This window comes from Ptychodera flava, chromosome 4, assembly GCF_041260155.1.
Source record: "Ptychodera flava strain L36383 chromosome 4, AS_Pfla_20210202, whole genome shotgun sequence".
NCBI classification, from domain to species: Eukaryota; Metazoa; Hemichordata; class Enteropneusta; family Ptychoderidae; genus Ptychodera; species Ptychodera flava.
Window position 1 is genome coordinate 43,802,161 of NC_091931.1, and position 22,668 is coordinate 43,824,828.

General features: G+C 41.3%; 2 protein-coding genes and 1 pseudogene across 2 annotated transcripts in view; 1 reads left to right on the forward strand and 2 right to left on the reverse strand.

The window, feature by feature from the left end:
* The window catches only part of LOC139131879 (UNC5C-like protein), a 30,843-nt gene extending 19,995 nt beyond the window's left edge, over nucleotides 1-10,848 (reverse strand). The window contains exons 1-4 of the mRNA XM_070698172.1: nucleotides 10,542-10,848; nucleotides 7,057-7,769; nucleotides 6,481-6,621; nucleotides 5,314-5,493 (exon numbers count right to left, since the gene is read on the reverse strand). Of these exons, the coding sequence (XP_070554273.1) occupies nucleotides 5,314-5,493; nucleotides 6,481-6,621; nucleotides 7,057-7,769; nucleotides 10,542-10,656 (1,149 nt within the window). The 5' untranslated portion in view covers nucleotides 10,657-10,848. The remainder of the gene's footprint in view (nucleotides 1-5,313; nucleotides 5,494-6,480; nucleotides 6,622-7,056; nucleotides 7,770-10,541) is intronic.
* The window catches only part of LOC139131883 (aqualysin-1-like), a 100,394-nt gene that overhangs the window by 33,672 nt on the left and 44,054 nt on the right, over nucleotides 1-22,668 (forward strand). The gene's annotated exons all lie outside the window — the stretch shown is intronic.
* Nucleotides 14,659-21,223, reverse strand: LOC139131881 (aqualysin-1-like; annotated as a pseudogene).

Consider the following 22,668-nt stretch of genomic DNA (forward strand, 5'->3'; position numbering starts at 1 on the left):
CCTCCCTATCAATACAGCCAGTGCAAAATTTCATGATTGCCTGTCTGTCATTACGGTCGGAGAAGTCTGGAAAGCCCGAGTTGCCAGTGAAAGCACACGGTCCGCCCACTCTTCTAAGGTTTCGTCAGGCACCTGTTGGGACTGCTGGAAGTTAGTTGCGCTGCTTCGGGGAGTTCTTGATACCCGAAGCGTTTCTCTAGTTTCTTAATGAGCTCTTTGTAGCTGATGTTTTTCCCCTCTCGCTCGATAAGGAGGGTATAGTACTCGCTCGCAAGACCTTCGAAACACCAGCACAAATAGTTTTTTCTCTCTTCCTCAGTCCAGTCATGCGCTTTCGCGAAGGAGTCGAATTTGGTATAGAAGACGCCCCACTTCCTCCCCTTTTCTCCCGAGAAAGTCAGCGTCTTTGGTAGCGTAACCCGCTTAAGCGGAGCTTCTCTATCTCGGCGGGTAGGTGGGGGGACATCTTCGTCAGTGTCCTCTGAATTGGAATCGAGTCCGGACCATTTCCCCTTTGTGCTATAGCAAGGGTTCCCTCTAGCTGTGGGAGGGCCCCATGCTATCGCCCGATGGGGCTGGTCTCTCCTCACGCTTTCCCTGGCCCTGCTACGTCTTTGGCGGGTTTCCCTATCTGGGGAGTCCCTCCTTTGACTCAGGGGATAGGGTGGCGGCGGAGTGCGGTACGCGTTAGAGTCACGGGAGTAAGGTTGGTCCGTGCGACGGCTTCGCCTCTCCGAGCGGTAAATTATTTCTTCACCGTCGTTGTCGTCACGTTCCTTATAGAACCCATCCGGTTTTCTTCCTGACGAAAAGTCCGCGTTCGCTGGTCTGCGGGCCTGCGCGCTGTGGCGACGGTGTTCTCCCTCTCCCCTCTTTGAGCGGTGAGGGCGCCAGTCATCGCCGTCAGAAAGGAATCATCGTCGGATGGATAGTGGGAGGGGCTCGCCCTTCGTCCCATCCTCACCTCCCTGTGAGGTCGTTCGTCCCCGATGTCTCTATATTCAGCCTTGGGTGAGCTCGTTTACTAATGCTATTGTCGTAGTTTTGGCTTAACCTATCGACTCTCTGGGCTAGTTCAGGGACGGGGACTGACGCTACGGAGTCTTCGTCATCCAGTCCTGGGCTGCTTTTGTCGCCCAATCATCCCCTCCCCTGGTGTCATAACCCATGGTGTGACCTTCCCTACGTTGGGCACCTGCTGTCCTTGGCCCATAGGTTATCATGTCGAAAAAGACAGCTTGGGGTCTAAAATTCCTGATGTTCTCTAGCCCCCTCGGGTGACCCCTCCAGGCTGGTCCCTAAGTTTCATAATTTCTTTCGCTGTTTTCTTTCCGACCCCAGGTAGAACGAGCAGTGTCTCTGGGTCGCAATGATTTAAGTCTATCTTGTCCTCTGTAGACTCCATTGTGGTGGTAATAATTTTTTGGAGTTGAGGACTTCTGGGTAGAATTGTCTTTGTCTGGTATTGGAGCTCAAAGTGTCACAAAGTGGGGTTGCACTTTAAAACCCAATGGACAACGATGTTTTCCAAAAATTTATTGAGCTCAACAATTGTCAAAATCTGTCAAAATACTGCACTGGGTATACTACCCTATTCCTCCCTTACAAAACAATAGTTGCTTATAAAGGGTCTAGGAAGGGCGCCACCCTGCGCTAAAGTTGTGCAATGTGACTGATGGGGAGGGCCCGGTATACTTGCAAGCACACACACAGACACTTCCCTATCACACCGCTGGCTGACGTTAGCAACACCAGCTTAAATTTTCAACAACAAAATCTTTATTGAAAATAAACTCGAAAATAAATAATGGTCCTTGTTTTCACACAAAAATAAGAACGGTAAACGTCAACAAAAAGAATCAAATTCAATCACGCTGTACGGGGCACCGTCAGGCGACAGCCGAACCAACCTGTGGCGCGAATCCTGAGTCACGTGACGGAATTTTCCCAGCGCGGGTAAATTCAGTGAGAGAATTTGAGCAAGGGCCGAACGTTTCCAAAACGCACCCTACGGCAATTTGCTGCAAAAATCCTCGCACAAAATGGACAAAAACTAGTGTGAGAGGGTCTGACTTACGTCTCCCTTCTAATTTTGGAACAGTGAGAGCTCACTTGCTCTGATTGAAAACTGTTCTTTGATCTCACGCGTGGGTGGGGCAGCCGCGTCACTACGGACTGGCTTTCCCGTGGTTGCGTGAAAAAATCAAAGCCGTACGATCGCACCACACCGTACAAAAAATATGACTTGCCCCAAAACCTCCGTCACCTCCTCCTTCTTGGGAGAGAAAAGGCTAGCTGGGGAAGTCAAAAACTAAAAAATTTCGCAGCGATCACTCCCTTAACCCAAGGGCAGTGGACCGCGGCACGATGGACGAGTCTAACTCTGAATCGCCTCGTGCAAAATTAGAAAAAGTGGCTAGCACCCCACGTCTGGTTCGGAGCTTTTGCTCGCAGCGCCAGTGAAGTGATAGCCGTGTGAATAGAAGTACTCACCGTAAGCTAGAGCAGATGACTCTCTGGAACAGGAATCAGTCCTCTGTTCGGATAGTCGGATATCTGGCTTCTCAGAGTGAGTAGATAATTATAGTATCGTAGCGTAGAGCTGTGCGATGCGTAAGGTAAGGCGGTAATAATCGTTCTGGCGTGTTCCTATGCAGAGATCACATGGTCCCAGGACGCTGACTCCGCGGGGGGTCGGCAGTATCCCCTAGCAACTGACAGGGGCAGTTGGGGGCGCTGTTCACACTACACATGTCTGGTGATGTAGAAGAAGCTGGAAGACGGCATGGGGCCGCATGGCCGCACGCGGCTTGAGTGCAGTCGATTTTCAAGCTTTCCGTTCAGACGTTGTGAACGTCTGAACCGACTCAATATCAAACCTTTAAGTGTGGGCGAGACTCAAGAACATTTAGTGAGCATTCATTTGTGGTAAAAGAGACAATTTCTGACAGAACGATCCATCGAGCCCCAACCACTTGTGGGCGAGTGACGTAGCTACGAGTGAAAGGACAGACCGGAAGCTTCGGCGCGAGTGGGAACTGCTCACCAGCCTGTATATGGAACTTCTGTGCACTTTCAACGCTACGGCGCGCTACCAGAGCAGACGTCAGGAACAGTAACGATCAGGTTTAGTAGATATACACGCTTGTAGGATAACAAAGATCCTGTTTCTCGTCTTTCGAACTGTGTAAACTTTACTTACGAATCCGAACTTTCAGCAGAATCGAAATTGTGCTTTAATAATCTCACACACACGAGTGTAAGTCGATTTCGTATGAGTGATTCTTCGCCGCTTGGAGGGACATTTATAGTTTGGATTGTGGGTGAAATTGGTTCGAAAAGTGGGCGATTGTTATTTCCCTACAAGAAGGCTTAGAATAGAGTGTTTGTATAGGTTGTCTGACACTACGTATTGATTGACGTTTAGGGAGCGTTCAGTTTTTACGGCCTGGGGGGGGCCGGCAAAATCTTGTCGCCGGTGTTCAAAAAAATATAGACCCCCCCTGCATTTTTTGTGAAAAAATGATGACCCCCCCCCCTTGTCAGACGAAAAAAATTGATGACCCCCCCCCCCTGAAAAATAACCAAAACCCATATGTCAAATTTACCCGCATGGTTTGGATTTGAACTCCGGTACGCGGCGCTCTTTATTCGATGCCAGTGCACAAACTTCTCAGCCACATCCATTGAAACGTCTGTTAATTAGGACGACTGTAAGGCAATTTTTAACTTCATTTCCATAGACAACTCATGTCCATGGACATTGTATAAAGTAAACTTTATTGGAGTGGTTCGCCAAAGGCAGCCCTCCGGTTAAGAGGGTCATGGGCCATTACGTAAAGTCAACTTTATTCTAGTGGGCCACCAAAGGTGGCACGCCGGTAAAGAGGGTCGATCATGGCTATTGCGTAAAGTAGACTTTACTGGACAGGGCCGCTGAAGGTGCGCGGCCATTACCATTATTCAGTGCATGATCCCAGGGGTCCCTCAAGCCGCGGCTTCGATTGGGAATTTTACGGTAAGATTGCCGTGGGGTATTACATAAAGTCAATTTATTGTAGTGGGCCGCCGCAGGCGGCCCACCGGTAAAGAGGGTCAATCATGGCCATTGCATGAAGTAAACCTAATTGGAGTGGGCCGCCAAAGGCGTCTGCCCGTTAAGAGGGTCATGGGTAATACATAATGTACCGGTATATTTATTGTAGTGGGCCGCCGAAGGCGGCCCGCCGGTAAAGAGTGTCGATCATGGCCATGGCATAAAGTGAACTTTATTGTTGGTATTATGTTTTTGAAAATGTGGTGACCCCCTTTCCTACCAGTGAAAAAGCGATGACCCCCCCCCCCTTTGCGGATTCCAAAATTATGATGACCCCCCCCCCCTGGATTTTGCCGGCCCCCCGGCCGTAAAAACTGAACGGTACCTTAGTGTCTACTGAATTTCACCCAACTGTTGTATTGTTTAAATATCAGTTTTGAGCCAAGCCTCGCTTTTACAGGCTACAGTTATTTTCTGTGCACTTGTAAATTTACTACAGTGTTTTCCTACTTTGAGGTAGCGACCTTTTGTTGTCATAGTGACCAAGAATAGAGTTGTCACTATTAGACTACTGAGTTTTGTGAGTGCACACCATATGAACAGAGAACTGGTGTATTTCTATGTGTTATGAGTAAAGCCAGTTTAAAGACATTAAGGCGTACTAGCACATAGCTACCATATTTTCAGTGTTATTCAAGCAAATTGTGACGTCACGGAAACAATTTCTTTGATGTGTTACTGTCAGTCTTTGCTATAGTTGTTAGCGAGTTGTCAATCATTGTACAATACAGGGGTATCTGCGAATACTCGCTGTTGTTGTTGATTTATTCTTGAGTAATAAATATTGTTGTTGGCGGAATTGTTATGCCAACTGATATAATTGTGAGATCGCTTTGTATTTTACATTGAGAAGTAAATACCGCCTATCTGAGCGAGCTATCGCGACCAGGTTAAGAGATCTCGCTTGAACAAAAGTGAGGAACATTTTAATTGTTAAATTAGGCACAGACTTTCATGCTGTTTGACATATATTTTCTTATAGTCACGCCTGGCACAACTTAAACAAATTTTTGTCAACTCTCAGGTGTGACATACACAAATAGTGTGAAGAAAGGAACGTTTTTTATTATACTGTGATTGTGCAAAACCCGAAAATTTCACCATATTAAAGATACTGAGATCTTCTGTTTGTGAAGTTTGAAGGCAAGACATATTCTCTTGCCGTAGATATAATTTCCCCCAATCTATCCCTCTTAAAAACCTTAAGGATTACTTACTTGCATTGAGTTCATGACATGAAGCATTGTGATGGAGACGCCCAACGAAATACCTTTCGTAGGTTTGCCCTGAAATACTGTGAAAGCACATTTAAAGTCGTCTGGCGCCCCCTCCAAGTTAAATGTAAATGTCCTGTACTGCCAACGACTTCCAAACCACAGTGAAAAGTAGTCAATTATCTGCAGAGGAAGACAAGACTCTGGGTTAATCAGATTCCTCAGATTATTTTTTCCTTATATCCTTTTTCCTCAATTTTTTGGTCATATTAATTGCAACTGCTCGGGTTTCTGGTATTATAAGAACAGCGTCCTCCGAGGAGGGAAAATGTTAAGCCTCAAACTATACGCTGCTGCGCTCAGAAACCCTGGTGCTTTTCTGGTTTTGTTATAATTTGATCACAAAAGGCGACCTCAAACAAACGTGATCAAGGGATTGCAAGAGTTACGGATAATAACAGGACCTTGTATGTACATTTGACTCAGCATTAGGTATTCAAATTTATTCAGGGACCAGTCCTGGACAAGGAGAACAGTTGCTGGGTATTTTCATTCTATTATTCAGGGTTCATTTTCCCTGCTCTTATTACAAATTCTTCTCCCTAGGAACAGGGTCTTTGCTTTTGCGTGCAGGGTGAATTGGAGGTCCTAAGTTTTCATCCTACAATGCATCGTGTATATGCATCTAAAAAAGGAGATCTGTAGGGCATGTAAATCTGATGTACGATGGAGTGCGCCTTGTCTTGCAAAGGCATAATCTCTTTTCGTGAGTAATGATGCTTGCATAATGCTGATCATTATTTCAAAATATAAGTAACAGTAAAGGTTTTCAAACTCTCACAAGTCAGGCGTCACATCCGGGGTCAATATGAGGAAGATACCTTTCTGGCAACACGCAATCATGCAGTACACTTTAGGTAGTAAACGACGAATATGACAAAGTTTGCAGGTTATGCCTGTGTGCTACTTTGAACGCTCTTTATCCATCTTCCTGTCACTCTTATCGTAGCATTCTGCAAGCTGTGTACATTTACTACTTATCTGCCGTTCGATAAGATAACGACTTCATCGAAGAATAGCATCGGAAAAGCATCTAGAAAGTAATTTGCAGCATTAGGAAAATTTCTATATAAATTAATAATTTGTTTCTGTAGGTAATGTTGACAATACCTGAATGTGGTCGTTGCACTTCCAGCCGTCTTTTAGATCGACGATCTGTATTTTCAAGTCAAGTTCATTGTCGGTGAATAATAAGATTCTGTCTGCAGAGCACTTTGTCCCTCCAATCTTAGCTTCTTCATGTTCAATGTTCTTCAAAAAAAGAGAGAGAGATTATTATAACAATACGTTATTTAGTGGAAATGCGATGTTTGTAGTCGCTTCAACGTATATTCTACTGGGAAATCATTAGACATTCGCCCCTATTGTGACACAATTTCAATCCTACCATCATCGAACCGTCCGTCCTGGTCTATCTGTCCGGTATGTAGTTAGGTAAATACTACATGTGTCAACGTAAGTCGCGATAAAACCGCATCATCGACAAAAACAGAAATTATCGTCCAGAGTTTCGTATAGGCATAGACCCTATAACAAGAGGTCAAAGCGTCGGTCAAGGCGTCAGCATGTGGAGATTCGATGATATCGGAGCACGGGGGGTAACCAAATCAAACTGAAATCTTGCCTGTGGCGACGATGTTTCTGGGGTTTATTGTTTCTGGCAATTTGTAAAACTGGCTTTCTTACCATAAAGTTATCTGGGTTGTTGTCTACAACGTAGACTCTGAGTTCAATTTCTTTACTGTCCAACGATGACTTATGATACACCTGAACACACATATTCAATGCAATCTGAAAGTCATTTGGGCTGGCGCACGCACACAAGACTTTCACGGGTTGACGAGTGAAAAACAGGCAACGATCCTCATAGACAATCGTAGAGGTGTGGTGTTCAAAGTCCCAACTCGAGATCTCGTTGCTGATCGCTGCCTGCTTCCAGACGTCAGAATCCTCTTGGAGGTGGCTCCCTTGTGTCCAAAAGTTCTGTAGAACGACAAGGCTTCGAAGGAATGAACCGTTGGTGACACAGTGGGGGAAACGCAAGTTCAAAGGTTTCTCGAGCAATCCGACGAATAGACAGACAACCACTGGGCTAACAATCCTACCGGTTGTAGTGCTTCCAGGCATGCAGCTGTCTTCCCAGGTAATGAAAGCCCCACTATCGTCCTCCCAGGAAACACCAACGAGAACAGAAACTTTTTCACCCTTCGGTACCGACCCAGGTGGTGCGAAAACGGAAATTCCAGTGTTTGGCAACTCAAAACTAGTTCCTTCATGGTCTATTTCCAAGGTAGCAAACAATCCCGGCTTGGGTAAACTATAAGAGTCGTCCATTTCAGTTGATTTTGCACCCTCAAAGCGTGTTCGATGCTCATGACAGGAATGGAATTGTTTGCGACCTGTCAAAGGAAAGAAAAGAAAAATGGAAGTTCGATGAAACTGATTCGGAGCAAGCGGGGCGAAATATAATTTGCGAGACACCGAGAGAAAGAAACAAGAATCTAGATACGAGTAGATGGCTAATAAGGAGAGATAGATATAATTATTAATAACTTGATTGAGAGGCAGCCAAGTACACACACACATATATACATACGCACATACATACATACATACATACATACATACATACATACATACATACATACATACATACATACATACATACATACATACATATACATAACATACATACATACAGACAGACAGACAGACAGACATACATACATACATACATAATACATACATACATACAGACAGACAGAAAGACAGACAGACAAACAGACAGACAGACAGACAGCAAACATGTACACAGATATTTGTGGGTTTTTTATCTAGTCGATATAATATGTGTAGTACGTTACGCTACAAAATATAATGCAAATAACATAGCTCGTATCGATTTGCTCCGGCCAGCCTAACGAATAAGCAAATGAATAAAACAAGGTTATGATGTTCGCTGTGTACATGTAATGCATGCATATTGCTTATATGCTTTTTGTGGTTGGGTACGGCATTAGTGCTTTAAAGTCCCGATAACTGCACCTCTGACACATTATCCCAGTATTTTTATCCAGAGTTTATTGGTCCGCTTCCTATAAAATACTAGTATGTGAGTACCCTGTATTTGGCCTGTAAATAAAGACTGTAAACATGTTAAGTGCAGCATTGACAAATGAATTCCCTCCGGGCTTGAATACTATCTTCAACATAAATGTTAATAGATCCGTAGGCCAATTTTTACTTCAGTGTACTTGGAGATGATGGCATTTTTGTTATATTTGTGTAACATATCTGTATACATTTGACAACTCTTAACTTTATAATAACATACTCGCTATAGCATGACGAATTTCGAAAAAAGTCAATGACATGATAATTGAAAGAAATATTTGATTTACACCTACCAAGACCCCTGTGGAACATGAAACTGCCGTCGTGGTAATAAATGACTGGATCAATCGATCGAGGTTCAACAACCAATCAATCTGTTCGATGTAGGCTTCAACTTTTGACACGGTTGCTTTAATGTGGATGACGTTTGCTTTTGTTTAATAAGTAACCTGGCCTAAATTTGGAAATTTCATATTAACATTTGCGTTTAACTGAACAATAAGCGTACTGTTTCCTGTGATAACAGTACTAGCAACTCCTGCCTCTCAACTGACCTCATCGTAAAATACGTCAGTTGTCGTTCTGATTGTCCGGTGAACCGACCAACAGACACTTATGGGCTCCAGATCTATCGTACGTTTACACCACCATCAAGTATACGATGGCTTACACATAAAACTTCAAAACTACATGTGACTTGAGACTTGACCCCTAAGTAGACGATGGAGTTTAAACACCCAAACCCCTTGAAGGTTAGAGGGTCTGTAGCTAACACTTAAATAAAGAGGAAATATGAATTTGTAATAGTTTAATAAGATAGCATACTTGTAGTCCGGTTTTATCTGTGACAGAAGGCTCTCTACGCAGATTCTCTGTACAGATAAACCCGAATCGCCGTATATTGCACTCTTTACATGACATGAACCTTGTAAGGCCATGGTGACTATTACATTATGCTGAAGTAAAGAATGTACTTTATATGAATTTGAATTGGATTGCCACGTTTAGAGCCACATGAGCAAAAGGAAACCGGAAAATGGGTAGTTTAAGGTGGTTGGAAAGGCTAGAGCGTCAGTTATAAACTTCAATAAAACTATTAAAATATAAAAGTAGTCAACATTCTCTGTGGAATAAAAAAAACTAGACATTTGGGCACAAAGGCATTGCAGAATTAAAGCCTGTTGAAACTTCTGAAAAACTGACCAAATAAGAAGAAGTTGGGGAGTCCTTAGTGTATAAACTATGGTAGAGGTCCCCTAGCTTTTAATAAAATGTTTGAAAAGGGAAAGTCATTATTTGCTGTTTTTCAGGAAAGTTTGACAAGGCGGTGGTGGCATTCATAGTGAGTGACCGTATTGTAAATGCATTTTTAGATTCTTTGAGTGTCAAAGAGGTGTCAAAAGTGAGATTAACCAAAAAAATTGCTCTGTGACTTCAAAAGAGGGGTGCATATATGGCTTGTTTTCAACATTTTTGACAGAATAACAATTTTCCTACATAATTGTATACCAATTTAATCCAACCTTTGAAATGAGATATGGGCATGGAATTTTTACAGCCTATTGGAAAGGGTACAGATAAGATTTGTAAGGCACAATTTTCCTGTATTTAAAGTACTTTTTGAAAAATCACATTTTGAAATTTGAAAGAATTTTTAATATTTTTTGATATGTAAACCCATGTTAAATCATAAAACAAATTTTATTTACAAATTCTGCCGTACAAATCTTACAATAAATGGTGTCAACATATTTATAACTAATTTGGTAATATTAATACTATCCAATTATTATTAAATTCAAATATGTAAAGAAAATATGAAAAATTAAATTTTAATATATACTTGTGTCATATTTCATAATCATGGCTGCAAATATACAATTTTCATATACTTTGGAGAAAGTATTAACTAAGGGAGTTATCCTGAAAATTTGAACTAAATATCTTGATTTTAACACTTGAAACTTTACATTAACTCTGGGAAAAGAATTGGTGCAAAAATAGCCTTTCCAGCCAGCTTAAGACAATGAAACTTGTCAAAATAAGCATGGGCCTACCTTCAACAGACGATTGACCTCTGTACGTTTTGTCGTTTGACAGCTGTGAGCCATGATCACGAAGGTTTGCTTCCGAGGCGGTCGTCCCTCGCCGGTAACTGCCGGACTGCCCCATGATGTTACCAGCAAGGCTGAAAACTGTGAAAGCTCTCTCGCATGGTGTCTCGTCAGACAAACGGTGTGCCAAAAGAGAATATAAAGAGGGCCGGGGTCGACAGCTCGGGACATCTACAGATGGTTACACTCTATTTTCGCTAGAGTCGTGAACAAATATGACGGTGCTTGTTATATGTCCACCCAACGAACAATCATTACCTTACTTATAATTCTAAAATCGATGACGTCAAGCAGTGAGTTGGACAGTGCCCGAGCACGCCTGTCATGTTTACCCTCTACGAAAGAACTTTGAATGTTTGAATTCTGGAACATTTTTATTGAAATTTCGACGGACGAAGGATCTATTTTTCGACAGTAAACGACTTGAGGAGTCGAGTACAAACAAGTTCAAAACACATTCGTGTACACCTGCATGTAAATACACACGCACTGACTGCTGAGGAGCTGATTCATACAAATGATGTAGAGAAATCGAATTCGTTTCGTCAAATGAATTATTATCTAATTTTCTGCATCTGTTTTTGTAGAAATACATCAATGATATACAAGTTTCATACTACAATGCTTTCGGACTTCTGGGTCAACACGACAAATCAGTATCTGAGACTCTTGTATAAAATCATTTCATGACTTTTGCAAGCACACGACAAACGACTTACAAGCAAACGACAAACGATTGCATAGAAGCAAAGCAGCTCCTTTGTTGAATGTATTTAGGAGAAGTGTCTTCTGGCGCATGACTTCTGAGAAGTGTCTTCAAGTGCTTCTCATTGTCGCCATTGTTGTATAATCTTTTATACTAATTGTGTAATAGATTGACTTTTACAAAACTTTTTTGGCGGGTGGGCAAATTTTACAATCAGTAGTTTGGAGGTAGTAAAATTTTACAAAGGTTTGTATGGTATTATGGCAAAAACAAAAATTAACCAACATAATTGACCGAATGTATATAAAACAGAATACGAACATGGTTTTATTCTGTCTGAACAGGTGATAACAAGCAAAAAAGAGCACTTTTGTTCACAAAAATAAAATTGTAAAGTTGACCAAGAGAAATCAGTGTCATGGCAATGTTCACGATATAACTTTTATAACAATTTGAAAACTGGGAAAATAGCTCCAATCTTTGAAAATATGGTGTTATACGCAGTGTTTGCAAAGATTTTTTTGACTTTGTACTTGCCACAGTCCCTCTATCCCTCTATAGAGGGACTGTGTACTTGCATACATTTGAACAAACAGTAAGTAGCAGCAATATCAAAGTTACAGAAAGCATTTCTTCTGCAGTAGCCCCAACTCAAACCAACCTGTAAAGTACAAGATAGACGTTTCTCTAGAAATAATGTAGATATTCTGTTGATTTGCTACTTTAATTTATTTGAATTGAAAAAATATGGCTTCGGCAAACACTATTTTTTGAATCGCGTGTACTGAGTACCAGTAAGTAAGAGCTGCCATCTATGATTTTTAATTGAGGCCAAGCAAACTTTTTTCTTGGCGTATTTTTCAAAAATCAAAGCTGACTTTCTCACTTGATAAACATCTCATTTGTATCGCATGCAGCCACTAAAATACACTAAAATAATCAGTTCCCGGGAAATGTTAAAGGAGGAGCAGGTTTTACATTCACTATACCAGTAACTGGATAATTTCTCATTAAAGAATTTTAATTGAAATTAAATGAAATTTAATTAATTTTAACTGATCTTGTGGAAGCTCTTACTCGATATGCTAACAGGAGAGTCATTGCGACACCTTTTACTTTCAAATCAATCGTCCCATTCGCAAAGGCTTTATGACAACTCAAACTTGTAGGTTAATGCCATACAGTCTGCTCTGAATAAACTTACAACTCAAAACTGACGGTAATACACGACTCGTACCTGATACTTTCTAGTTCACTGGTTAGCCTGACTTGTACGGGTTTGCGAGCTCACCTTTGCACCTATGTTAAATCACAGAGAAACATGGACAGAGTGGTAACGGCTATTGTTTAAGGCGTGAAGCGGTTACGTAAGCAATCCATGTTTGCCTCGCCTCACGAAGCTCTTGGCTCTCTTTTCCGAAGAGTGCCGACCATGCACCCTTCGGTAATTTTCGGATTTTCACCAATTGTTAAGCGAAAGTATGTTCGACAAAGTTTGTGTTGTTGTTGTCGTGTGGTGCTGATCGGAATTGATGTGCTGGCGAAAACGGGAGTGTTTTGAGCTTCAGGAAAGTGAGTTTTACCGTTTTAAAAATTCCTCTCATATTTTTATGAAAAATAATGAGTGTGTTTGAACCAAATTTGAAAGTCTTTTATCGATACTGTCTGGTTTTACTCAATGGTTTACGGTCAGTCATACTGTCTTTTACACGTGCGTCAAGGAAGGACATGTTTATGAAACTGCTGGCGTGTTATGTTTTGATTGGCGTGAAGCAGTGTTTCTGGCCTGAGAGCTCACAAAGTAACTATGGTTGCTGCGCGACTGGCAGTACGATGCCATCTCGTCGTATTTTTCGCATAATCTCGTGTAATTATCAACCACAATACAAACAAAGCCTCCAAACAGTTTAACACCTTTGAAGCTCATTTTAATATAAAAAGTCAATAGTCTCAATAGTCTCTACCGAGACGACCATGGAACAAAAGGCATGCAAGTGTTGCCACTCTGTCTATGTTTCTCTGTGGTTATATTTAGCTTTACGCTTTTAGTTTGATGGCGTATATTATTGATAAATTTCAGCAGAGGCATGCCGTCTATGAGGGGCAGCCTACAAAGCTGTTCACCAATAAAAGGTGTTCGCAAGCATTCTCTTGATGGGTGAGAAGCAGGCATCCGCTTTGTCATGTCAGATAGGCAATTTCCGGGCGGACAATCTTGCATTTAGTAGTCCTGCGTACGATGCCGTGTGTTCCCGGTGATATACGGCCTCCAACCACAGCCCTGCTGATTCTCATAGAAAAACACGGCGACCGCGGTCCCGATTTGGACCGCGAACGAAAAACTACCTTTTCGTACTATTTGAGGCCAAAATCAACTCGATTCCGCTCTATGCCTACCCAAATAACTCAATCGCTCACAGACTGCAAAAAAATTTGCTCTAGTGACGTCCCAACCGTTAGTTTGCCGGCGATGCACGGTCAAGGGTCCAGTGGACTGCCATCTTGCATCTATGCAACAGTCTGTTGAATTTATTATACTACAATATATTCAGTATTGATTATTTATACGCCCAAGACTTCGGGCAAGTCTATGAAGGTTTCGTTTTTTATTACTTCCCGAGAACAGAGGACTATCCAAAATATTGTCAAGCTCATGTCTATGCCATCAAAGTTGTCACAACATTTTCACACTGAAAGCCTAAATGCCGTTAGCCTAACGGTGCAATTTGCATTAGCGAAGTACTTTAACGCTGAGAGAGAAATTGTAAAACTTCATTTATGAAACATTTTGGTGATCTGCATACTAAATAGAATTGTTTTCGGTTTAGTCTGAGTGGCCCCAATTAATTCATCTCGCACGTTCAAGCTCTGAGTTCTTGATGTCATTTCTAGAATCACAAGACAGTGATGCGATGATTGTGCCCCGCGTGCGAGTTTTTCTGAGAAACCCACTGAGAATCGAACAGTTTCTTTTACCAGAGTTCTGCGAGTCACGGAGTATGTCTGTATACAATCGAGTATCATATGTTGTGCCATAGAACAGGCGTCATCTGTAGCCAGTGTCGGTAAGGAAGAATGTTAGGTCGGAATAAGTAGGGACGGTAGCCTTCCGGTTGAATAATGGGAAACAGTGTTTGTTAGGGCCATTGGGATATGGCAGCACTCCTGACAGCTGTGTGACGGTCTTTCGGGACGTGACTTCTGACATTGAAGATATGAAGTTTTGTACGGCAAATCAATAACGATACATTCAAACGATGAAACAGGACAACCCACGCAACGCTATGTTTTGTTAGCCATTTTTTAATGGAACACAATTTTGATGAATTACATTTTCAGGTTAGGACACCAACTTCAATGGACGTCCTTGTAGTGATTGCAAAGTGCTGGTTCTTGTGCCGTTGGATCAAGACACTTAACCGCAATAGGAGAGGAGATTAGGTGAACCGCTTCCTGGGTTGCTGACAACACCGGAAGTACCGTCTCCGAGGATTCTATTACGGCAGGCGGTGTTACTGCTGCAAGATCCGGCTCCGAGATGGACAGCGGCAATACCTGGACAGGAATTGAAATGCAAAAGACATGTATAATGAGCAATTAATCAATGAGACTTATTGCGTTTGACCTAAAAAGCCTCTAGCCTTACCCTATATCAAACATTTATGACGACAAAACTATGACGTGAATTTATCTAAAACCACAAATTTGCTGACATATGTTGTTATTAAACTGTTGACTGTTTCTTGAACCACAATCACTTCACGACAAACTGTGGATGGCGATATATTATTACGCACTGTACAAAAGGTGTAACCGTAGCTCCAGTGTATAATTAGTAAAAGTTCGCGTAAACGGATTGAGCTACGGTTGTCGTGCGGCCTTAATCCACTAATGACGCTGTCCTATTGGTGGCTGGCGAATGGCAAATCTGTTTTACTACCCGTGCAAAACACTCGAAAAGTCAAATTCTGAACACGTTGTTTGGCAAGAACTACACAAGAGAAACGCTGAAATATATTTCAGTCGATATTACAAGTCTGTCATCCACTTACCGCTGACATGTGGGCACGCCATGGATGTTCCGCTCATCGTGGTGTAGCATGAATTGCATGTGTGGCTAGCACTTCTGACATTGACACCAGGAGCAAAGATGTTTACGCAGTTACCAAAGTTAGAGAAGCTAGCACGTGTGTCGGTGATGTCGGTGGCACCAACGGTGATTGCCTGAGATTGTGAAACAGGATTTTTTAGATCTCAAAAGTATTGATATTCACCGTATAGCAACCTTTGTAATTACAAGGAAAAAAATTATGGCCATGAGGCCAAACACATACAGCCCTCCTAAAATGACGCAGCGACTTGGTTGTTTATTTTCGAGATTAATTTCAGCCAATTAGACCTATCTATCGTCACAAAAACAACAATTTGCGAGTAAGGAATTTGCGAGTACGGTGAGGGGATCGGAGGAATCAGAGGGGGTCACTAAAAAATTGAAAGCTGAAAGGGGTCGCTCCAAATAGGAGGGAAAGAGGTGGAGGGGCTACTCAACCATTTTAAAACACAAATACAACTATAATAGAAAATTTAAGAATGAAAATAAAACTGTACATTAAAAATGTTGCAATTTTATAAAAGCATTGAAGTGGTCGGATACTGGTCATAGAGTGAGCTTTTATATCTATATTTTGTCGTGACTTTGAATTTCATTTTATTGGTTTCACCTTTTTCGACCGTCACGAGGCAACTGATGATAATCTAGCATGGTTCACCAGTTTTTGAAAGGTCTTTCTAGTAACATTGCTGTATCCTTAAATTACACATGTATCGATATTCCACTTTCCCAGTGGGATGGGGATTTTTGTGTTAGAGAGGATCGCTACTCAAATTCATCATGTTTGGCTGAGGGGTTTACTAGAAATTTCGGAGTTTCTGATGTATTTTCTCAAACCCCCAGGGCGTAAATAATGACGGCTCCCTAATTTGAATGCCTCATAGTCTACCCAAGCCAAGTGTGCAAACCGGGGTACTTACATTGCTGTGTCTTGCGGGAGATACATTACAGGCGTTCTGGTTCTCGTTACCTGCGGCAACAGACACGGTGTATCCAGCATTGATGACTCTGGTGACCGCGTTATCGAGAGAGGAGCTAGCGCTACCACCTAGGACATAGAGACAACGCTTCTGCTAGCGTAGCACCACCAGCGACGATGGCATCCAGACCTGCGCAAGAAAGGGTTCATTAGTTCATTCTCTATGCTATGAAAACCGTGAAAGACTTCGAGAGACATGTTTAAATGTGCATCGGTTAAGGGACTTTAAATCTTTGAATTTTCAAGATCGAAATAATTACCTGTACACATAAGAGGTGAGAGAAACTCCCATTAGGAATATCAACAGGCTATGTGAAAAATGTTCACTGCGGTCTTTTTTTTAATCCCCTGCCGAAATTTAGAAGTGAACAAATCATGTAATGTTAACACTGTGACCGACGTACGGCCACACGTATCACCCAGTAGTTCGTATTTCATTGTTTTCTTTTCGAGAAGTTTGGCACGATCTTCATATATTTCAACCTTTCTACAGCATCCAGATGGTCAATTCTTATCGCCCCATTTCCACGTTAATATACGACTTCAAATTTTTACACTTACCAGCGATGATATCAGAGATGGACCCAGATCCTTGGCAGTTCAAGACTCTGACACTATAGAGGGATGAGGATGGTGCAACACCAACAGAGCTACCGGAAGTAGTACCACCACAGTGAGTACCGTGACCATGGCAATCGTTTCCCTGTCAATCATATATGAGAGCAACATATACATAAGACAGGTGTTTGAAGTAGAATAAGGCTTGGGGACAAATATTCGGACTCTCAAAATTTTACAATTACTTTCTGATCTACCACTTCTGCGGGCTCATCTTAAAGCTCTTGGAGTAATAAATATTTTCATTATCTTAGTTTTTCGAAAATTGAAAATTTAATTTTTTCCCATAGAGTCAACACAGGGATAACGGCCATTTTGGATTTCAAATATCGGTAAATATTAGGTAACTTGTCTCTCTTTTACCAAAATTTGCACGGTCACCTCTGGTTTTTACTCTTGATTTGGTAATAAGAGTATGGCTGAAACTTCAATTTACGAAAGTTGGAGGAAAATATTAAGTCTTTTATTTTCGAGGCGCACACTACCTTAAATGCAATAACTATCGATACTTTTGAATATTGAAATTTACAGAAACAATTCTGAAGACAGGAAGATATTTACTCGTCATGGAAGGGGAGTGTACTGAGACGCAACTGTACAGGCTTATATTTCATCGAAACCGCTAATTAGCTACTACAGCTTACAAACTATACACAGATACATGGACAAGCGGAAATATTGCATGAATGTATTTTCCCCGTGGATATTTAAAGGTGATATGATATCACTTTGCGAAGCGAAAATAAACTTACACCGTTGGATGGGCTGAAATCCCAGAAGTAGCTAGCACGGCTTCCATATTCGTTGTGAGAGTGACGCAGACCGGTATCAACGATGTAGACATGGGAATTAGATCCACTGCCTGCATGTTAAATAAGAGATTCAAAAGCTACTATTTCTTTGATCTGGTAAAACACGGAATGCTGGGAGTAACCGAGGCTGTACGCCTGCAGAAAGGCTCGAGCAAGGAAGAATGGGATAACGACTGAAAGAGGTATATAGAAACATCTCCCTCGGACAACGGAATATACACGAACAGAGAAAAAGATCATTTAAATACGTGAACTGACCCTGAGTTGGACAACAAATATAATTACAGTTTACTTGCAGATAAAGACAAACTTAACAACAAAATAAGAACAGCAGTGCATAGAATTGGACGGTTTTCCTCCGACTGTTTTTATTTCCATTACCTCGGTTGAGTTTCTCAAATACATATACTTGCAAAGGATTGTTAGTCTGAGTCATATATTAGTTTGGTACTAAAATCGGAATCATCTCATGAATTCACGCACGAATTTTTGCGTATGATTTGTTTGTTGTTGATGATGATGATGTTCATTCCGGATTAAAGTGCATTTTCAATGGTTTTAAAAGCGCATTCACGGAGTGTACCGATAGCCAAGTGATTTTTATCATACTGACTTGTAAACAGCTACACTATAGACAGTTCGTATGGGCACACAGATGAATGGTGTGTGAGAGAAAAGGGGTCAGGTCTTTCAACGAAGGACAGTTCTATAACTCAAGAAATACACAACTTTGTAGCGAGCACTCTGTTTTCGGTCTACGATTCGTGAGTCTGCCCATGGAATAGGTATATGTGAAGTAAGATTAGACGAAACACACTTTGAAAATCTTTTAAACGACGCCGTTATACTTCATCGCAATGAGAATACATAACGGCATCTCCTCTAACGTGGCTTTGTATCGAAGTTTGTCAAGCGATCGTATCCCGATCACTTACACCGAGCGACATTACTTAAAAAGCCAACAGCACCAGTCATCACGACGTGTGCCCGTTGGGAGACACGTCTTGAATAATCAAGCTGGCTAACTTACCATAGAGGTCTCATTCTTCCATCAAGGGGGAGGTTTCTCTGATCGATACGATCCATACCCCATTCGACATCCGCAACCATCAGCTTATCGTCTTCAACGAAATCGATTTCCTCAAAGCTAAGAACCTATAGAAGCGATATCAGTATGGTGGATGAATAACCGGCCAAGGATGAAACATTTCAAGCCGTAGTCATCCATTTTAGAAAACTGACTTGTAGCTGAGAAGTATATTTTCTCCATGTTTTTCTGTTCATTTAAACGTGTGAAAGCTCTTGTCATATTATCTACCCCTGGTCACAAATGGCAAATGATAGTGTCTGTCATCGATTTAAACGTTTAGTAATCATCACGATTTTCCGCGATTCTGCAGGGTGTTTCATACTCACACTGATCAAGTCCAAGGTCTCAATTGCAATACCATTCAAGGCATGGGTGTACACATAGGTCACGGCGACGGGAGCAAATTTCTGCAGGAGGGTTGCAAACGCGCCGGGTCTAATTCCATCCTGTAATATAGAAGGAAAACGATCTCATTTTCCATTTTGATTTTAAAACTCGAAGCCAAATTGATCAATAACGACGATATACTTTGAGCTTTATTACAAAACAAAGTTTATTTTAATTTTTAGGAGTGAAACGAAAAACCTGTACAGGAACATCATAGGGTAAAATAGTACAAGATATGTCAATGTCTTTGCATGCATGTTATACCAGAAAGTACTTTTGTGAGTGTTCTATGTTACAATCCTATCGGGGATAGACTATCTAGGACTGGCACTCAATCCTCTAGACATCTAGTGCGCCAATTTTAAATTGCCAACGATATCTTAGGCATTCGATACGCGGCCTTGGCGAGCATATCATCGACAACAAATCGTAAGGCTATTACAAATAAAGCAAACTGTTCGACCAAATCGGTTTATAAAATTGGATTGAGCTTGAAAGCTACTGGGTCGATTCGTTCTCTGCGTAAATTCGACTGTCCTTGCATAAAACTATATACTAGAAACAATTTGACGGTATTACCTTCAGTTGGATGACGTAGCTGTTTGCTTTGGCATCGCCATCCTCTGATTTATAGTATGGAGCCTGGTAGAACGCAGATGCGGCGGCGATGAGTGCGATAAAGATGAGACAGCGCATGTTTGTTCTTCGATCAATGACAAGCAGAAAGACGAATAAAAAGACAAATTAGGGTAAGAGATTGCATCTGACAGATCAGATTTTTGTATACTGCAGTTACATGTAACAAGCATAAGAGGTGAATAAAGTTGCTACACCCTACAAAAGATGTGACATCAAACGGATAATGAGAAATTCAAGTATCTCCGCTTTAAAGCTGACATTTTTTACTTAGCACATTTAAGGATCTTCATTTCATTTTTAAAACTATTAATCACCAATTTATCCGAGTTCAGCATGTTGTTGACTTATCTATGATGCAAAAATATGGGGATGACAAGACCAATCCAATACAAATCCATACGAATGTGTGATTCTCGGTACCTGTAAATCGCTTTTGTCTTGTGGTAAGGGGCAAACTACATGATATTGCAATGCATTGTGGGCAAAAACGTCGACTTCTCACCACAGCAAGACTTTTCAATGGGAAAGTGATCTCATAAATATTTTATCACTAATGTAATCGCTGTCATGGCAGAAGAGTTCTGTTTGTTTGTTTGTTTGTTTGTTTGTGAAACCAGCTAAATTTTTGCATCTTTTCAATGTTTTAGGCATTTCTGGTATGAAATTTAACTTTAGCCTCTGCAGTTTTATGAGTTTATCTGTAGAAATAGAAATCTTTTTCTGTCGACAATGTTTTAGACTTCCTTCACTCACTTAGGTGTCAAAATCGTATTTAAGATACCGAGTTGAACCTATAAACAATGGGCGTTTCTACGCTGATGAAGGGACTGTAACCGCGTGAAGAACAAACCACACTACATGGTAGTATTTGTGTCGTTTCGACAATAGAAGTCTAAGTTTACAGAATTGGATGCAATAGGACTGAAAATAACGGTAGTCATAATCAACGGGTCCATGCTGAATATGACACATCATGGTGATTATACCTGTCAATTTTACATCTTCGTTATGATAATCGATGTTCCCTGCGGACAGAAACCCCCAAAGGATTAGGGAGACTGTACCATATCGACCTAGCCACGCCATGAGGACTGGGCCCTGCGCTGAAGGCATGTAAAATGAATAAGAGTTTTGATGTAGAAAAAAAATAATCTTACCTGTATCTGACAGCTTGATCAACTCGAACAGTGACACTGAAGAGTCCCGTGGCGTCTTATATGTGATTCGACCGAGCTTTATCAGGAGCCGAATGACAGCAAGTTACATCCATCAAACCTAACCAGGTTGCTTCGGATCCCACGACAGGGCTCCTATTTTTCCGGCGCAGTTTGACAAACTGATGTGGTATCACGATAAGCCATGGTGGGACTAGATAACATGTCAGGAGATAGATATGGAACACACGGCGTTTCTCATTGCAATGCTGAGTTGGAACTCGACTCGTAGGCGAGATACAAATCAGACCGACATCAGGCCTTCAGAACTGGTGTGTGCTCCGTAAAGAAATGGTGTTTTGTACTTGGCAATATGTGTACTTGGGGCATCCTCAGAAACCGCTACATTGGGTCGAACAAAAATTGAAACGTATAATGTCCTTTTATGTGTATTTTGTGCATTTTGGGTATTGCTCCAGGTTTTCCTTCTTCCGATGGAGTTTTATTCTCTTTTTAAACATATGGGTAATGTCATATCAAGGCCTCTTTGCTTGCTCTTTTTTATTAACTGTATTAAAATGTGTCATGTACCCTTAAGATCAATCGATGGTGATTAGTCGCGGCGCAGAAATGTCGTTTTCCTAACTAGAAACATTTTTATTGTGTTAAAACTACTTCGCATCACTCGGTTCGCCTCCCCCACATGTGCAACATCCTCTGTCGTTATAATGTAATGGTTGGATTTTAACTTTAACGGGTGAAAATGATAAAAAAATCCTAAACGCAAAACATTGATTCTTTGTAGCTTCTCAGTGGTTATGTTCATGAGGTTTCTGATGTGTAGACGTGCATGAACCATTGACATTTTTCACCGATACAATTCTGTATTTGCTTGCTTGTTTGTTTGTTTGTTTGTTTGTTTTCAGACTTTCATGTTTGTTCAATTGCCCCCTTTCTCTGCTCCTTTAGAGCACGCGTGATCGATAAAAGACGAGATCTTGCCATCTGGTGTGTCGTTGTTATTTTTGTAGCAAATGGCAATATATCATAGCCATTAAAATTTGCTAAATCGGCATTTTACTCCCATAGTCGGGATGTCGTCACACAAATTGGAAAAGGTCACAAGTGAATGATTAAGCTATCGCCCGTCCGGTAAATTCTATAAATTTAAAAGTGTAAAATATTTTCAACTTTTGTCATTATTTCTTTTTGATTATTTTTCATTACCATTTTCACCTGTTAAAATAACTAGACATAATCATGATTATTACATATGTACCACAGTTTACTTGCATCGAAGCGCGCGCGTACCACAGGTATTTGCACTGCAGTGCAAGTACCAAAGACATTTCCATACCTGCATGCAAATGAATAGAACAGCGCGTGATCCTTGTCTTTTAATGTGTCTCGTAAACTATTTAAAATGTGTGCGCTTGTGTTTTTAGTTCCTTTGTTTTCTCGATAAAATAAACAGGGGCAAACATATGTAATAATAACAGAACCCCATGGCGAGCGAGCAAGCTTGCCGTACCTGGCATGGGGTATTTGCACTCGTGTTTGCGTTGAATCCGGCT